Genomic DNA, 17,883 nt, shown 5'->3' on the forward strand with positions numbered 1-17,883 from the left:
AAACACAGATGTGTAGTGTGTGTTTATATATATATATATATATATATATATATATATATATATCTACATACACATATATACATACATACACACAATTTCACACGCGCCAACAAATATACATGCTGTTGTAGGCATACATTAAATATATACATTATATACATATGTTCTGTAGACAGGGACACCTACATATGCATACACATATACAGACTTGGTTTTTGCAGAGGTATATGAGTATGCTCTACTAGACCTACACCCCGCAGCAGTCGTGGGACCAATTCCCACAGCCACAACCTACTGTGCAACTATAAACAGGTTACTTAATGACATATCGCTCCAGTGTCCAGCGGGCTTACCTGGTTAACAAATATGATTTATGATTAGGCATGTCTCATTCACTACATATTTAAACTCAAGTTATGCCACTATCAGGAATGAAAGCCCAACTATTCACAGAATGCACACAGTCATAGCTAATATGCACACTATGGGCAATCTGGAAGATTACCAATTTACCTACGTCAAGAACTGCATCAATAAACAAAGAAAAACAGGGAGAAATGGGAAAGTTGTAACTCACCTGTGCGTAAAGTGCATAACCTTCTGCACACCTTGGAAACTTTTTGATGACATCCTCAAAACCTTTCATTGCTGCCTGGATTTGTGAAGGATTATTTCCTGTGTAGGCCTGGCGATACTGAAATAAACATTTTCTTAAAAGCTAGTACAAACCACTTGAAGTACATAATAAGCATAACAACCAACATGAAAGCTAAGCTGTGTTACAGAGTTTTAAGTTAAGTAGATGCAGCATAAGGATATGATCAAAACAAACTACTTACTATTGAAAGGTATGTTGGTGTGATCTTCAATATTACCACTTGTAACAACTTTAAAACAAGACATTACAGCATTAGCTGCCATAGTGCAGCAGTTATATGGTGGTGGTTGCTGGTTACAGTTCAAATATAATAAAAAGAAGTTATGTACTTACCATAAACTTCCACGTTTGTAGTCCAATCTCACCTACATTCTTGCTGGATGGGTTCGGAGCAGATATTTGGCTCCGACTCGGCCGATACGAACGCTCAAGGGCTTTTATTGGCTCAAGGATAACCCCTATCCCACGATGCCTCACTGCAATTCCCCAGATCTTGTTTGCAAGAAAGCAATAAGTACCTATCAGGTAAGAAATATCAGTGCTGTATGTATATATATATATATATATATATATATATATATATATATATGTATATGTATATGTATATATATATATATATATATATATATATATATATATATATATATATATATATATATACACACACACACACACACACACACACACACACACACACACACACACACACACACACACACACACACACACACATATATATATATATATATATATATACATATATACACACACACATATATATATATATATATATATATATATATATATATATCTAATCCATGCTAGGTGGACAACAATTGAAAACCAGGTCAGACATCACCAGTAACAGGAAGGGGGTTGGAGGGAGGGATGCAAGAATGTATGCAAGATGGACTACAAACATGGAACATTATGTTAAGTACATAACTTCTTTATTGTTATGTAGTCCTATCTCACCGTGATTCTTGCTGGATGGGACAGTGTCCCTATCACCTATATCCCGGGTGGCTCAAGCAAAGAGACTCTTCAGCACAGTGGACCCAAAGGAATTTCTGTCCAGGGAGGCCAAATCCAATTTGTAACGAGTGACAAAAGTATGTGGTCTTGCCCAAGTAGCTGCTGCGCAAATAGTATCAATTGGGAGCATAGATCTAAAAGCACATTAAGTAGATACAGCTCTAGTAGAACGGCCTTTAACTTTGATGGGTAATTGTTTGCCAGCAGATTGATAAGCAAAGTAAATGCAATCCGAAAGCCATTTTGAAAGAGTAACCTTGGAAACAGGCAAGCCCTTCTTCTTGTCAGAGAAAGAAACAAATAATTGATCTGATTTTCTGAATTCTTTAGTCCTGTGTAAATAAAATCTGAGAATTCTGCGAACTTCTAACTTTTGTAGTCTATACTCAGATTTATTAGAGTGGTTTGGAAAAAACACTTGTAGCTCAGTAGTAGTGTTCAGACTGTGCTCTGAGCATACCTTGGGAAGAAAGGAAGGGTTTGCCCTGAGTGAGACTCTATCCTTGTGAAAAATAATGTAAGGAGGTTGAATAGTAAGAGCTTGCAGTTCTGAGACTCTCCTAGCAGATGTTATGGCTATTAAGAATAGTATTTTCCATGACAATAATTGTAGATCTGATGAACAGGAGGGCTCAAAGAGTGCAGACATTAAAGATGAGAGGACTAAGTTTAAGTCCCAGGGTTCTAATGGCGGTTTGACTGGAGGCCTGAGAAGAAGAACTCCTTTTAAGAAGGTCTTGCACAAGGAATTTGACATGACTGGATTTCCCATGAAACCAAAATGGAAATTGGAAATGGCAGCTAACTGAACTCTGACTGTAGCGGCTGCATATCCTTCATGAAAAATTGATGCTAGGAAGGTTAGGATAGATTCTATAGGAGTCTATGCCTTGGTTCGTAGCCCAAATCAAAAAACTTTTCCATTTGCTGGAGTAGAGTATAGTTTCTGAGTGGAAGGTTTATGGGATGAAATTAGAATGTGTTTGACAGGAGGAGATAGGGGAATACACCTGGCTATTCGTGGAACTGAAGCAGCCATGCTGTCAATTTGAGGGTGTGGATGGTGGGATGGAACTGACCCGAATGATGAATCAGGAGGTCTGGAGATGGGCCCAGAATCCATGGTTCCTCCAAAAGGTAGGACCACAGGAAGGGAAACCATACCTGTCGAGGCCAGTATGGAGCAATGAGGATCAGGGAACTCCTCAACTGTTTTGCTTTCTGTATTACCTTCGGGATGAGAGGAAAAGGTGGAAAGGCATAAATAAGTCCCGGAGGCCAATTATGGACTACAGCATCCCTGGGTGACATCCCCGGATGGGGAATGAGGGCAAAGTAGCTGCTGCATTTGGTGTTCAGGTGAGTGGCGAGTAGGTCACAGCAAGGCTGGCCCATTCTGTGAAAGATCTCTTTCGCAACTTCTGGATTCAGGGACCACTCATGAGGCATAAGAACTGTTCGGCTGAGTTTGTCTGCTATTACGTTGGATTTCCCTGGGATGTGCATTGTTACCAGGAAGCATTGAGTATCCATCACCCATTTCCAAACTCAAGGCCTCTCTGCAAAGTGGGTAAGATTTTTGTTCCCCCTTGCTTGTTTATGTACCACATGACAGACATGTTTGTCTGTCTGAATTGCAACTGTCCTGGTGGGAAGGGAGCTGTGAAGTGTTTGCAATGCATACAGCACCGCTCATCTCCGGAACACTGATGTGCAAGTGGTGTCATGGTTCTGCCAAGTACCTTGGACTGTCATTCCCAGATAATGCCCCCCCCCCACCCTATCTGGAAAGCGTCTACGGTCAAAACTGCTTTCTCTTGGGGAGGAACAAGTGGACGACCTAGGAGGAGTTGTTCTGTGTGCAACCACGTCAGATCCTTCTTGCAGGTGTTTGTTATAAAAATCTGATATGACAATGGAAGGTCTTGCATCAACCACTGGGCAAATAACCACTGAGGTATCCTCATATGTAGATGAGCAAGTGGAACTAATAGGATGGAGGAAGCCATAGTCCCTAGGACTTTAAGGACTACCCTGGCCTGAATCTTTTGTTTGTTTAGCAAGGATCTGACTTGACTGTATTGAGACTCTACTCTTTCTCTTTCTGGTGTTAGTCTTGCTGACGTGGTGGTTGTGTCTATTTCTGAGCCTAAGAATACAATGTGCAGCGAAGGAGATAAGGCTGACTTTTTTAGGTTGACTGTGATGCCTAGATTGGCGCACAAGGATGGAGTCTCATCTCTGGTTTTGATGAGTTGATGCTTGGTGGTAACAGTGAGGAGCCAGTCGTCTAGGTACGGAAACACCTAGAATCCTTGACGTCTCAGGTGAGCTGTAACCACTGCCATGCATTTGGTGAATACTCTGGGGGCTGTAGTGAGACCAAAGGGCAGTGTTCTGAACTGAAAATGACTGGCTTCCAGCCAGCAGCATGTCTCCTGGAGCGCCTGTCCATTTTGATGTGGTAGTACGCGTCTTAGAGATCGATTGAGCACATCCAATTGTCTTTCCCGATAAAGGGAAATATCGACTGCAGACTGATCATTCAGATCTTCGATTTCTTTGCAGACTTGTTGAGCCTGCTGAGATCTAGAATGGATCTCCAGTCCTGTCTTTTTCGGAAATAAAAAGAATCGAGAGCAAGTTTCGGATCCTACTTGCCCTGCAGGGACTTTTTGGATGACTCTTTTTTGCAGCAACAATATGACCTCTGATGTTGCACGGTCTAGTTGGATGGGTGGTACGTCTGGTAGAGACCAGTTTGTTGGGGGTTCGGAAAAAAAGGGGGATCAGGCAACCTCTGGATATTATGGTGTGTACTCAACGATCTTGTGAAAAGGTTAGCCAGGTGTTTGGGTACAGCGGCAGATGACCCCCGACTGCCTCCAGAGACGGACAGTCGGGCAACCCTTCAGAGGTGATGGAAGGGACAATCAGAGAAAGTTTCTCTGTCTCCTTGATGTTGCGGGCCTCCTCTGCCTCGAGGGTGGCATCTTCCATTATATCCTCCCCCTCTGCCTCTAGGGGAAGGTTGACCTTGTGCCTGAGGGAAACTTTTTGGGATTTACGGAACCACATTTTCCCTCCCATATTACCCTTGGGATAGGGTATACACGGGAGGGAGAAACTGACTCCGATGGCAGATAAGGATTTCCCTTCCTGCTCGCACCTAGTCAAAGTCTCTTTCACTTGGGGTCCAAAAAGAGATGAACCATCAAAGGGGACGTTAGTGAAGGAAAACGTGAAGGACTCCGTGAAATTTCAAAGATGCATCCAAGAATGTCTCATAAGGGATATTCCTGCTGCGGCTGCCCTACTCGCTCCATCTGCCGCATACGATATAAGCCTCATGGAGGAGTTAGCTATAGATGTATGGGTGGAGAGCTGCGCAGAAACCTTATCCATGGAACTCGGAGCTACTGAACCCTGGAGGGTATCTCCTAACTCCTTCAGGAGATCCCTCTGAAGACGAGTAAAATGGGTAAGGTAATTCAGCGATCTTAATGTAAATGCCGCTGAAGAGAAGGTACGCTTCCCATACCTAACCATCGTCCTGGACTCGTTGTTAAGAGGATGGATATTAGAAGATGTTTCGGATAACTCCTTTGTGGTGGCCACTGCTACCACCATAGCATCAACGGGAACTCCTTTACTAAGTAAAATCTTATCCTCAGGTACTGTCATAAATTTATTTGGCCTCCTCGGGATGGGCTCCACTGAGTCTGGGGAGGTCCAGGCTTTCCGTGATATGACCCCCAAGAGTTGGTCAATAAGGCTGTGTCACCTAGGAGGTGGAAGGTCGGGAAACAAGGGCCTCAAGATACACCAATTCATTCTCAGTAGGTTTAGAGGTCTTCCAATCACCCCTCTATCTAAGGATTTCTAGGATGTCAGAAAAGAAGACATCCTCAGAGGGAGGATCTAGGGGACCCTTCTAATTCCTCTAAATTAGTGTCCGAAGAGACAGACTCAGGTGAGTCAACATGATTCCTCTTACACAGCCTCTTCCGAGGGAGCTCTCCAGTGGGATAATCTGGGGAGGTCTTGGAAGGGGGGCACCTCCAATGGGGGCTACTTGGGCCTCTGGTTCCCTACGCTGCGGGGGTGGCGGAGGGGGGGAGAGGTTGCTGCCTGCTGCTGGTGGGACACAGGTTCCAAAGGTATGGCTTTAGCAGAAGACAAAGCCTTCTCTATAGCTTCTAAACATTTCCTCCCCACTCTGAAGAAAACCTCCGCTCCAAGGGGATGGATGGTCAGCTCCTAGCAAGGGGGAACGGCTACGAAGCAGAAGTGGGAGCCGAGCTGAGTCAAGCTGAGGCACCGAGAGGGAGGGTCAGTTCCGAATAGAAGCCAGGGTGACTGTCCCCCTAGAGTCGACTCGAGAGCGTTGGCTCCCAGGATCCCTCGGCTCCAGACTGAGCCATCGAGGATAGAGTAATTAGTTCCGAGGAAGCGTATTGAATCCCCAGAACCGACGGGTCCAAGACAGAAGAACCTGAAGTTATAGGCTCCAAGAGCGAAGCAGTCGGAGGAGGAATAGTGGCAGGTAAGGGGGCTGGCTCCGAAGCCTTTGGGTCTGGAGGAGCCAATTTTCTTGCCAGAGCTGAATCTGAAAGCAACCTCTTCACCACTCGCTCAATGTCCTCATCTGATAGAGTCCTGGAGGATCTGCTGGAGACAGGAGATCTTCTCCTCTCCAAAATAGGCTATCTCAAGGTGGGTGACAACATCAATATCCAGTAAAAGTTTCGGTACCGAAGGTTGCCCTCGGGACCGAGGAGACCAATGGCACCGATATGGACAAAGCTGAATCGGAGCCAGAACTCCTTGGCTCTGATGCTTTGGTCTTTTTCGGCGGCTTCAAAGCTGGGGCCGAAGATTTTCTCTTAGAAGACTTAGGAGCTGCCTGACTGAGTTCCAGCTGTTCCTGGAAGGAACTGTTCATAAGACCCCTATCAATTAGTTTTCTCTTCCTCTCATTTAAGACCCTGGTGCTAAACGCATGGCAAAAAGTGCAGGGCTCTTGCAAATGAGCTTCACCTAAACAGTACATGCAACTGGTGTTACTGTCTGTCAGAGAGATTTTCTGTGAGCATCTATAACACTTTTTAAACCCCGAAAGGCGATGGTCCTTATGCTCTCTATCCTTATCTTTAAACATTCTGACTATAAGGTACAGACTAGCTAGACAAACAACAAGAACAGCAATAACTAAGTACTAACTACTGACAAAAAAAGTAGTACAGAATAAACGAGTATATAACTTTTTTTCTTTTTTTTTTATATAAGACACACACACACAGGGAGGAAAGGCCCTCTAACTTAAATTGGCACTACGGCCCTCTAACTTAAATGGGCTGTACAATCCTAGGGGAAGAATAGGGGCCAGAAACTCTCAATAACAGTCACACAAGAAATAAATATTATTAAAGACTGTAAAAAGATAGAAAAAAGTCAAGAAAAAGGACTAAATTTAGTAAATAAAGTATTACTTAGCCAACAAATCAGTAAGACACAACTTTGAAGCTTTCGTGGCAAACGAGATCTGGGGCACTGTGAGGCACCATGGGATAGGGGTTAGCCTCGAGCCAGTAAAAGCTCTTGAGCTTTAGTATTGTCCGAGTTGGAGCCAAATATCGTCTCCGAACCCATCCAGCAAGATTTACGGCGAGATAGGACTACATAACATCTATTTGTCTGTTACTGCACAAAACGGCTCTAAAAGCTAAATACGAACACTAGAAACCTCATCTGAGAAGACAATTTACAGTGAACACATAAGAACAGACATAAAATGGAGAAGTGAGGAGACAAATGAATTGCTTCAGAATACCATCAATGTACTTTTATTTCATCACTCTTAACTGGGTAGTTGGGCTGGTCCCAGGACACTCTTTAGGAAAACTTGGGTCATAACGGAAAGGAAACGGGTTAAGTACACCAAGCACAAACAAGTAAGTAGAGACTCAAGATTAAAAAATAAAATCTGGTTAATATTAGGAAGAACAGTGTGGATAACTCAGTATTTTCAAATGGTGAATATTAAAGGAGTGACAAATAGCAAGTAATCACCAAGTAATATACACAGTCATAATGCATTGAGGATAGCACATTTACACACTAGAGTAGTTAAGTAGCTTAAACAAAATGAAAATGCAAAAAAATAAAGTGAACAATATATTTACAGTGATGTACAAAAGATTTTTTTGTTTTGATATTTCTAAGCTCCCAAACACACATCGCAAGTTTTACCACCTCGTGAGCTACATATGCTACACACATTTCATATTTTCAGACTTCATTATGGATAGGGAACCTGCAAGCAAGTCAGGAATTACAGACTGTTCTGCTATTATTTTCTTAACTACCACTTCCCCAATATTCTGCAGCACAGTTGCTAGCAGACTGCAAGAAATGCTGCAGTGAGATGAAAGATGGTGTTTCTATCTTGTCTCAGTTCAGAAAACCACTCTGGCCAAACAACAACCTTGTTGGTTAATGGACACAAAGTAACTTCTAAAAAAATACCCATAGTTAATTTTATTAAATCTTGCCTTGAATCCATATTCTTAAAAACTCTTGCCCCAAAAAAGGCAGGAGGAAGCAGGAAGGCACAGCTTTTAGTAACCAGAAAACAGGATCTTTGCCTTGCTCCACTTGGGCCAGATACAATTCTCTCTTCTCAGTCTGTGGGTTGTTCTAGAGAAAGCCTGGTACCTGGAAAATGTGCTCAATGAAAGTATCCACTGGAGTTTGTCAGAACTGTTTAACCAGTTACACAGACCAATTCTGACGCTTTCAGCTTTAAGAATTATTAAAATGCATTTAGGGTACCTGCCTGCTATACACATCGCATGCTTTTAGCTGTTCTGTATTTCAGCTTTTGAAGGTATTATGCTTGTGATACAACAAACGTATCTTTGGAGAGTCTCACTGTAGGAATGGGACTCTGGAATGGATGACCCAGCTCTAGGTTTAGAGTGTGACGCCACCATATGAGATAAAATTTGCAAGCTCTGGAAATCTTAATACATGGTGTCAGCTAAATGGAACTACTGAACTTTCAGGTCCCCTGATTAATTCTTTTGTGAATCTTGATGAAGGGAGCTATGTATATAGTTGCAGCCATTAGACCCAATACACAGACATAGCAGCTATATGACCACCTGAGAATGAATAATTTGACAGACCAAACTTTGTACTGGAATGTTCCTGTCTGATGAAAGACAGATTCTGAAGGATTAAATGCCCAGGGTAAATACTACAAGTTTACTTTCGAAAGAGGTTCAAACAGAACTCTGCACTGTTTATTGTGATTCTCAAAGGTTGGAAGAGACCCAGAACAGACTTGGGAGAAGTTAACCTGCTTTACGCAGCAGACAGAAGACAGGAAATACTTCATCTCTTGCAGGGTCAGGCTTGTTGCAACTGGATATACATCTGTTGAACATAAGGTGAGATTTAACAGCAAAACCCAGCACTGATAATGTCTGGCTATCACTTGGAAGAACAGAAGCCACTAGGGATCAGCAATGACATGAAATGCCACTGAGTCAAGCCCTGAAAGCCCAAACCCCAGTAGCTGGTCAGATAAAGCTGATGAGGCCCTCAACTGCAAAAAACAAAAGGTTAGCCACTCAAACATCAGCAAGAGCTCTGACAAAATCAATGCCAAGCTTATCCCAAAGGGCCACCCCCTCCAGCCATGAGGTCAGAGGGTACAGCGGCAGACAGCATCACGTTTGAGCCTATCACAAAGAATGTTACAGGTGACATGAAAAGGAAAGGACCTCAAAGACTGGGACCCAAATCTGACTACAACCGATGGGATGTTGACAAATTTGTTGAGGTCAACATCATAGCCTAGTGGTTTGACTTTGGGCTCTCTGAAACAGGTAGTGGAATGGGGACTGGATGAAAAATGGGAAGATTCAACAGAAATAGTAACAATTTAAGAGCTGCTTCTAACTTCCCTGATATCTAAGAGAATAATCTGCAGAAGTCAACTGTGAAAAAGGTTGGGGGCTGGTGGGAAGGAAGCTGAAGAAAAATGAAAAATGGACAACACAAATGGGACGTTATGATAAGTACATAACCGTTTTATCTGATGTTGTCCATGTTCATTCTTTCCTCAACTGTTGGGACAGAATCCCCAGCTACCTAAAATCCTGGGTGTACTCTAAGGAAGGATATTCCTGAGCACAGTTGAGACAAAGGCTGCTCTGCCTCTAGAGACCAGATCCAATTTGTAATGAGTAACAAAGGTACGAGGACTGGCCCAAGTTGCAGCTGATCAACCCAACTTCTTGTAGACAGATGATATGCAATCTGTTAGGCACCTGGCTAAAGATTTGTCCAATTTAGAAGCTGTAAAGTACACAAATAATGAATCTGTCTTTTCTAGTTTCTTTTGTTATAAGTAAAAACATAATTGTCTTTGAACATCCAATAAATGCAACATATATTTACCTTTATTTACAAATTTAGGAAAAAAGACAGGCAGATTAATGGACTGGTTGATATCTGATTCTGATAACACCTTAGGAAGGAAGAAGGGTGGTACATAATGTGCCTCTATAAAGTACAGTTTTGTACCTACCATAAATGTAGATGTCCGAACTGGATAGCATCTGCAGTCATAACAAGTGGGTTGTCCTGCCGTCAGGCAGCCCTGCAGTCGGCCGGATTCCAAAGTCTGGTCCCGCTTCGGGCTGATGTGCGCACTCTCACCCCGTCATCTCTGTTGGTCTTCGTATAAAAGCATCAGCCTTTCCTCAGTCTTTCTTGCCCCAGATGCCAGTAGCCCTCTTGCAGGCTAAAATTTGGATAGATGCCAATGTTTCCAAATAGATAGAGGTAAACACAACAATAAGCATATATGTACATATATACAAACAAATACACCATAAAGACTCCCCAACAGCTAGCTATTAGGAGGGTAAACACCCTAGAGTACCACAGAGGGGAGGAGGGAGGGTAATCCTGACTGCAGATGCTATCCAGTTCGACATCTACATTTATGGTAGGTACAAAACTGTACTATGTCCTTCATGGATGCATCTGCAGTCATAACAAGTGGGTAACAAGGGAATACCATAGCCAACTAGGGAGGAGGATAAAAGTAGATTATGGTGTGTTTAGGATCCCTTGCAGTACAGCAGTGGCAAACCCTGCTCGATCTGGAATATAGAGGCAAATTATAATGCTTGGCAAATGTATGCACGGAGGTCCAAGTAGAATAATGTCTTTGGTTGCCACTCGAAGAAGGCTGTGGTAGTGGCTGTTGCCCTTGTAGAATGAGGTCTTATGTTCTGTGGAATTGGTTTTCCATGGAAGGAGTAACAGTATCGTATGCAATTTCCTATCCATTTGGAGATTGTCTGTTTGGAAATAGCTTTCCTTCCCTTCCTGTTGCATAGGCTACAAAAGTTGGTCAGTCTTTCTGCTATTTTTTGTTCTGTCCAAGTAGTAGCGTAGCTGTCTATGTACATCCAAGGTATGCAGTATTCTTTCCCTCTGTTTTGTGGGTTGGGAAAGAAGGTAGGTAGGTGGATTGCCTGGTTTAAAGACACTCTGGATACCACCTTGGGCATAAATGTAGGATTAGTCCTCATGGACACTCTATCTTGGTGGAAGATTAGAAGGGTTGCACTGCCATTAAGGCCTGTAGTTCTGAAACCCTCCTTGCTGAAGTAATTGCCAGTAGGAAAGCAGTTTTCCATGACAGGTGTTGTAGGTCTGCTGTTGCTGCTGGTTCAAAGGTGATAGTGTCAACTTTTCTAGGACAAAGTTTAAATCCCAAGCTGGTAATGGTGGTTTCCTTGGTTTTACATTCTTGATTCCTCTGAGGAACTGCCTGAGCAAAAAAACAGGTGGATCAAAGCTGTATTCTGCTGAAATAGCTGATGCATGTATCTTGATGGAGGAGTAGGACAGGCCTGAATGAAGAAGTTCGGCCAGATACTCCAGAATGTTAGGCATATCTATGTTTGACACATCTTTTCCCCAAATGACAAACCTTTTCCATTTTCCAGCATAGTTCCTTCTTGTTGAAGGTCTGCGTGTTTCAAGAATAATGTCTAACTCTTTGGGAAAGTTCTGGATTAGCTGCTGCTATGTGATGTTCCATGCAGTCAGTTGCAGCCGTTTTTAGGTTTTGGATGTATATGCGTAGTTTTTCTGAGTTAACATCAAAGGCATCAGACATGCTCTTCAGTAGTGGGTACCAGTGTTGTCTTGGCCAGTTTGGAGCTATCAGGATTATCCTTGGACGCTCTTCCTTGATTTTTAGTAGTACCTTGTGTATCAAAGGAAGAGGTGGGAATGCATATGCTGTTAGGCCTTTCCAGTTGAAGGAGAGTGAGTCCACTTTCCATGCTAGTGGGTGGAATGTCCTTGTGCAGAATTTTTTGAGCTGGTGAATGAGAGGTGATTTAATAGGTCTATCTGTGGCATTCCCCATTTCTTTGAGATGGTCTTGAAGATGTCCGGGTGCAGCTTCCATTCGCGGCATCCCAAGTGGTTCTGCTAATATGTCTGCTAGAGTATTGTCTTTCCCCGGTACAATATTGCCTGTAACTGAATGTTGTAGCTGAGTGCCAGGGTCCACAGCTCCAAGGTCATTCTGCGAATGAGTGCCTCCCTGTTTGTTGATGTACCACATGACTGTGGTGTTGTCTGTCCTTATCATCAACTGGCCCTCTTTGAGAAATGGTTTGAACTTTTGGATTGCCAGTTTTACTGCCAGCATTTCTTTTAGATTGATGTGCAGGTGAAGTTGATCCTGTGTCCACAATCCTTGCACGCATTTGTCCAGCATGTGGGCCCCATCCTGGGTCTGAGCGTCTGTGTTGTGATGGTCTGGCTTGGTTGACATCTGCGAAGGGTAGGCCTGGGTTTGGAACTCCTGTTTTAAGCATGGAATTAGTGGGATTTCTGTTTCTAGACTGTGTCTGTGTTGGGACCATAAATTCTTTAGGTACCACTGTAGTTTCCTCATATGTAGTCTGGCAAATGGGACCAAGATTATGCACGATGCCATGAAGCCCAAGGCCTGCAGAACTTTTCTTGCTGTTAACTTGTCCAGTTTTGTTAGTGCCAAGAAGTAAAGAGGAAGTTCTTTTGTTTTTCTGTAGTCAGGAATGCCATTTGTTGTACTGTGTCCAATTCCCCAAGAATGTCCTTGTTTGGGATGGTATCAGCCTTGACTTTTGTAAATTGACTGTGTATCCCAGTCCTTGTAGCAAGTAAATGACCCTTTGTAAATCTGTTGTCAGCTTGCTTTTGTTGTCCCTTAAGCAGGCAGTCTCTTTGCAGGTATGGGTAAATTTGAATTCCCTGTAGTCTGCAATGGCGATTACTGATGCCAGGCATTTTGTGAATACTCTGGGCGCAGTAGATAAGCCAAAGGGCAATGCTGAGAATTGATAGTGCTCTGATCCTGCAAGAAATCTGAGGTATCTTCTGCAGATTGGTCGAATGGGGACGTGCAGGTATGCCTCCTTGAGATCTAGAGTTACCAGCCAAGACTCCTTGCCCAGCATGGGAAGAAGTTGCTGTAGGGTCAGCATTTTGAATTTTGGGACAATGATGTATGTATTTAAGGTGGTCAGGTTAGAATTGGTCTCCAACTTTTTCCTTTCTTGGAACTAGGAATAGTCTGGAATAGAACCCTTTCCTTGTTCTGCTGTTGGCACTCTTTCCACAGCTCTCATGTTTGCTAACTCCATTATCTGGCGTAGAGCCTCTGTTTTTGATTTGGAGGTAGATTTGGCATTCCTCTTTTGACTGGTAAAGTGTGGAAGTGAAACCGTAACCTTGATCTATGGTTTGTAAAATCCACTTGTCTTTTGTTATGTAGTGCCAGTTCTTTGAAAATAAGGTTAACTTTCCACCTAGAGGAGCTGCTATTTGTTCCCTGGTAGGCGGATAGGATTAAGTCACTGTGGTTGTGCTGATGTAGTGGCAGTGGCTGTGTCTGTGCCTCTGTTGTTACCTTGCCACTGTCGCCCTCTGTAGGCACCTCCTCTGGATTGGTTTCTGCCTCTGGAACGTCTATTCCTGCCCTTTGAAATTTTGTGGAGTCAGGAAAGGACCAATTTTGGCAGGCCAGTTCCTGCTAAACCTTGGGGTTGAACCTGTAAGAAATCTTTAACAGTTTGAACAGATTTTGCCTTTTCTTCCATTTTCTTCATAACCTGCTGGGCAGGTGTACCAAACAAACTTGTCTTGTCCATAGGAGCATCTAGCAACTTAGCTTTAACATGATCCGGTAAAGCTTGTTCCTTTAGCCATGCATGCCTTCTTATCACTGTGCCTGTCATGGCTGATCTAAATGAAGCCTCCAGTGCATCATAGCCACATTTTAAGGAATGGTTGCTAACCTGTTGTATGTTATTTACCATCTCTAATACATATTTCTTATCAAGAGCTTCATCAGTGGTTAGTTTTTTAGTTAACTGATCAAGCATAAACTCTTGGTATTGTATCATGTGAAACTGACAGTTTAAAGCTCTAGCTGAGAGAGTAGCTGAAGTGTAGACCTTTTACCCCATCTGTCTAATGACCTTGCTTCCCTTTCAGAAGGAATAGGGTTTTAGCTGTGGTCGCTGCTACTGCCTTGGGACCCTGGGATATAGTTTCTGGGTCTGCAAGTGGGGCCTTGTAAAGGTGGTGATGAGTATCTGGCACCCTGTAAAATCTGTCTGGTTTGGCAGGGCTGGGGTAAAGAATCTGGAGCGGAGCAAACATCATTGAAAGCATCATCCACCACAGAGAGAACAGGAGGTATAGCTAAGGGCCTGTGCTGTGGGAGGTGCAGAAAGGTCCTAAGTCTTTTCTGGAGTCTGAAAAATCCTGTTGCTGCCATTGGAACTGTTCTCATGGCATGCAAGGTTTCCCCAAAGGAGAATTCTTCTGGTGGGGAAGCAGCTGGAATGGATTCTTCAGCATCAGAATCTTCAAAATTGAAAAGGGAGCCTCTGGCTGGTCAGTAATGTCTGATTCATCAGCAGAATCATCAGAAGACACTGGCTCAGGGGCTCTGCCCTAGGTCTCTTCTGGGGCTGGGGGCTGGGAGGCCCTGTCTGGGTGAGATTGAGATCCTCTAATTAAAGAAATTAAATCTTCTGCCAAAGAAAGCATTTGAGAACTAGAAGAGGGCCTGGATGTGGGGGTTTAACAGGCACTGTTTTAGTAGTCTTGGCTGCTTTAGCCCTGGCGAAGGCCTTAATGGACATGGCTGCTGGAGGCCTAGCAGCACCACGCTAGGGGGTAGAGGGCATCAAGGGATGGTGTCTGATAAGTCAACCACCGTAGTGGGTAAAATTTCTGAGGTCGATTCAAGAGTTGTAGCAGGGCCTCAGCTGTAAGAATAGGTTCAGCTGTACTTTGATCAGTTTTCTCGGTTTCCCGAAAACCGAGACACTACACTTTGTTTACTTACGATTCGGCCGACCGGGACCGCGCACCGCGGGAGTCGGTCTTTATCTTTGGTTTTTGGTAGATTGGGTAGTCGGAGGATCCGGCGGCATAATGTAATCAAAATCAGAACCAAAACTGTTCTGCAAACTCCGACCCGGCTGCCGGCGTTATTAGGTTGAAAGAGGCACAGGCGAACAGGCTGCTACGTCCGTGGCTGGGCCTAAACAAGGCAGACAGTAAGAGTGGAAATCTTTATGAGGTATTTGTTTCCCACAGGTTAAACAATTGTTAACTTTTTCTGACATCGGCTGAGGCAAGAAAGAGTCCCCAACGGGTACTTTAGCTTTGAAGTTTATTATTAGTATAGAAGTAATCTCTGGATCCGACCGACCGGCGCTACGCGACAGCTTCTGCTTCGAGGCAGGCAAGAAAGACTGAGGAAAATGGCGCCGGCTGATGCTTTTATACCCGAGACCAACAGAGATGGCGCTGTGGAGGGCGACATCATCAGCAAGCGGACCCGGACTTTGGAATCCGGCCGACTGCAGGGCTGCCTGACGGCAGGACAACCCACTTGTTATGACTGCAGATGCATCCATGAAGGACATCTATGAAAAATCAAGTAGGAAGGTTTGGAGGACAATGCTTGAAGTTCCGAAATTCTTCTAGCAGAGGTAATGGCCACTAAAAATATAATTTTCCAAGTCAGGAATTTAAGATCACATTTTGCTTCTGGTTCAAAGGGGGAATGAATTAAGGCCTGCAGTACCAAATTTAAATCCTATGATGGAGCAAGGTCTTTATAACAAGGTCTCAGCAGCAAGGCTTCACATAGCTTAGATGAAGCCAAGAAAGAATTATCAAAACCAGTAAGAAAGTTAGAGATTGCTGCTAACTGAGCTCTACCCGCTGAGGAGCTAGATCCTTCATTAAAAATAATTGCCAAAAGTTCAAGGACACATCTTGAGGGGCTGAGAAATGGTTGATATGTTTCTGATGTGCCCAAAAGACAAACCTTTTCCATTTACTTCTGTAAACTTTTCTTGTAGAAGCCTTATGGAAAGATAAAAGTATATGTAGGACAGGGGAAGGGAACATCTGTTGTCTAGCTATTAAAGGAATTGGAGAAACCACACTGTTTGCTTGAGGTTTGAGATATCCAGATGAGTCATGCTCGTCAGGTAAGACAGGAGGTCTAGAATCAAATCCAGAATCCAAGGTGGGAAAAGTAGATGAGGCCAGAGGAAGGGGAACCAAATCTACCAAGGCCAGTAAGGTGCAATGAGATTGACTTTGCTCTTCAACCGGGCAGCTTTCTGCAGAAATGTAGGAATCAGAGGAGTTGGGGGATAGGTATATTGGAGACTGGGGGGTGCAATAGTGGAGCAGAGCATCCATCAGTGATTCCCCTGGTGGGGGAGATCAGGGCAAAGCAGCTGCTGCACTTGTTTAGAGGAGATGCAAAAAGATAGCAGCAAGGCTGGCCCCATTGATGGAAAATCATTTCTGCCACTTTCATGTTGAGAAACCACTTGTGAGGTGGTAGAATGGACCTGCTCAATATGTCTGCTACCACGATGGACTTCCCCAAAATGTGTACTGCTATCAGAAAGTGAGTGGAAGAGATCACCCACTGTCATACTCTAAGGGCTTCTTGACACAAGGGGTAAGATCTGGCTCCCCCATGTTAACTGACGTATCAAACTACTGACATGTCTGTCTGAATTGCAACTGTCCCAAAAAGGAGAGAGTCTTAGAAGGCCTGCAACGCTAAGAGCACTGCTGTCATTTCCAGGATATTGATATGTGTATTGGCATCTCTTGGGGGCCAAGTGCCTTGGACTGCTTTCCCCGGGAAGTGCCCACCCCACCCAATCTGCGAAGCGTCTGTGGTCCTTACAGCCTTGGGCTGAGGGAGAATGAAAGGACAGCCTTGTAGAACCTGATCTGATCAAGTCTACCACCAAAGCATGCTTGAGTGATTCTGATTTGGGCTGACATGTGTTGATGAAGAGACCATTGTGTTCCTAACATCCATTGAAAAATTCTACATCAAACTACAGGACCTGGTAATGAATCAGGTGTACTTCAAAAATTTAAAAGAAAGAAAACAGCAAAGTCTCTGGAACCATGAAAGAACTGCATTATAAATGCTTTAATGACACACAGTTAAAAAAATATGCTAGTAAAACTTCCGCCGGGTGGCTTCAACAGGCTTATAATTAACATCAATTTCACAGTCCTTATATACAAGCAATAAATAAAATCATGTGCTGTAAAAAATGAATTAATGCACCTGCTGTTGTAATTCCTTCAAGAGAGGTTTTAAGGTGACAGTTCCATTATGTCCTGGTTGTATGTGAGCTCTAAGTCTCAAAATCCATTTAAGTTCTTACATTTCAGTTAAGTGTATTATGTCCTCACCTCGTAATGGTACATAAAGTATTTTTAAAATCATGAATTTAAAATTGTACGCTTGGTCAGTGTCATTAATATGTTTAAAAAGTGCATTCATAATATTGCCTTGATTAATAATACATAGGATTACTTATTCTTTCAAATTTCAGTTGGTCAAGCTATGTAGTATGCTGTGCATTAAGCATATACATCAAATTGTAGGTATCCTTAACCATATGCTTGAAGTGCAAACAATTTGCCAGTGATTGGATGGTTAAATGTTTTGTCAATTTATATTTACAATTAACACATTTGTTACATTTGTAGGTGCGTTTTTTTTACAACTGTTAAACATAAAAGGATTCTTAAGA

General features: G+C 43.2%; 1 protein-coding gene across 1 annotated transcript in view; it reads right to left on the reverse strand.

The window, feature by feature from the left end:
• Window positions 1-17,883, reverse strand: part of TOMM70 (translocase of outer mitochondrial membrane 70) — a 766,277-nt gene that overhangs the window by 66,709 nt on the left and 681,685 nt on the right. Inside the window, exon 9 of the mRNA XM_044071328.1 lies at window positions 578-694. Within this exon, the coding sequence (XP_043927263.1) occupies window positions 578-694 (117 nt within the window). The remainder of the gene's footprint in view (window positions 1-577; window positions 695-17,883) is intronic.

The sequence above is a fragment of the Protopterus annectens genome, chromosome 5.part0 (genome assembly GCF_019279795.1).
Source record: "Protopterus annectens isolate FY-2018-M chromosome 5.part0, PAN1.0, whole genome shotgun sequence".
Lineage (NCBI taxonomy): Eukaryota > Metazoa > Chordata > Ceratodontiformes > Protopteridae > Protopterus > Protopterus annectens.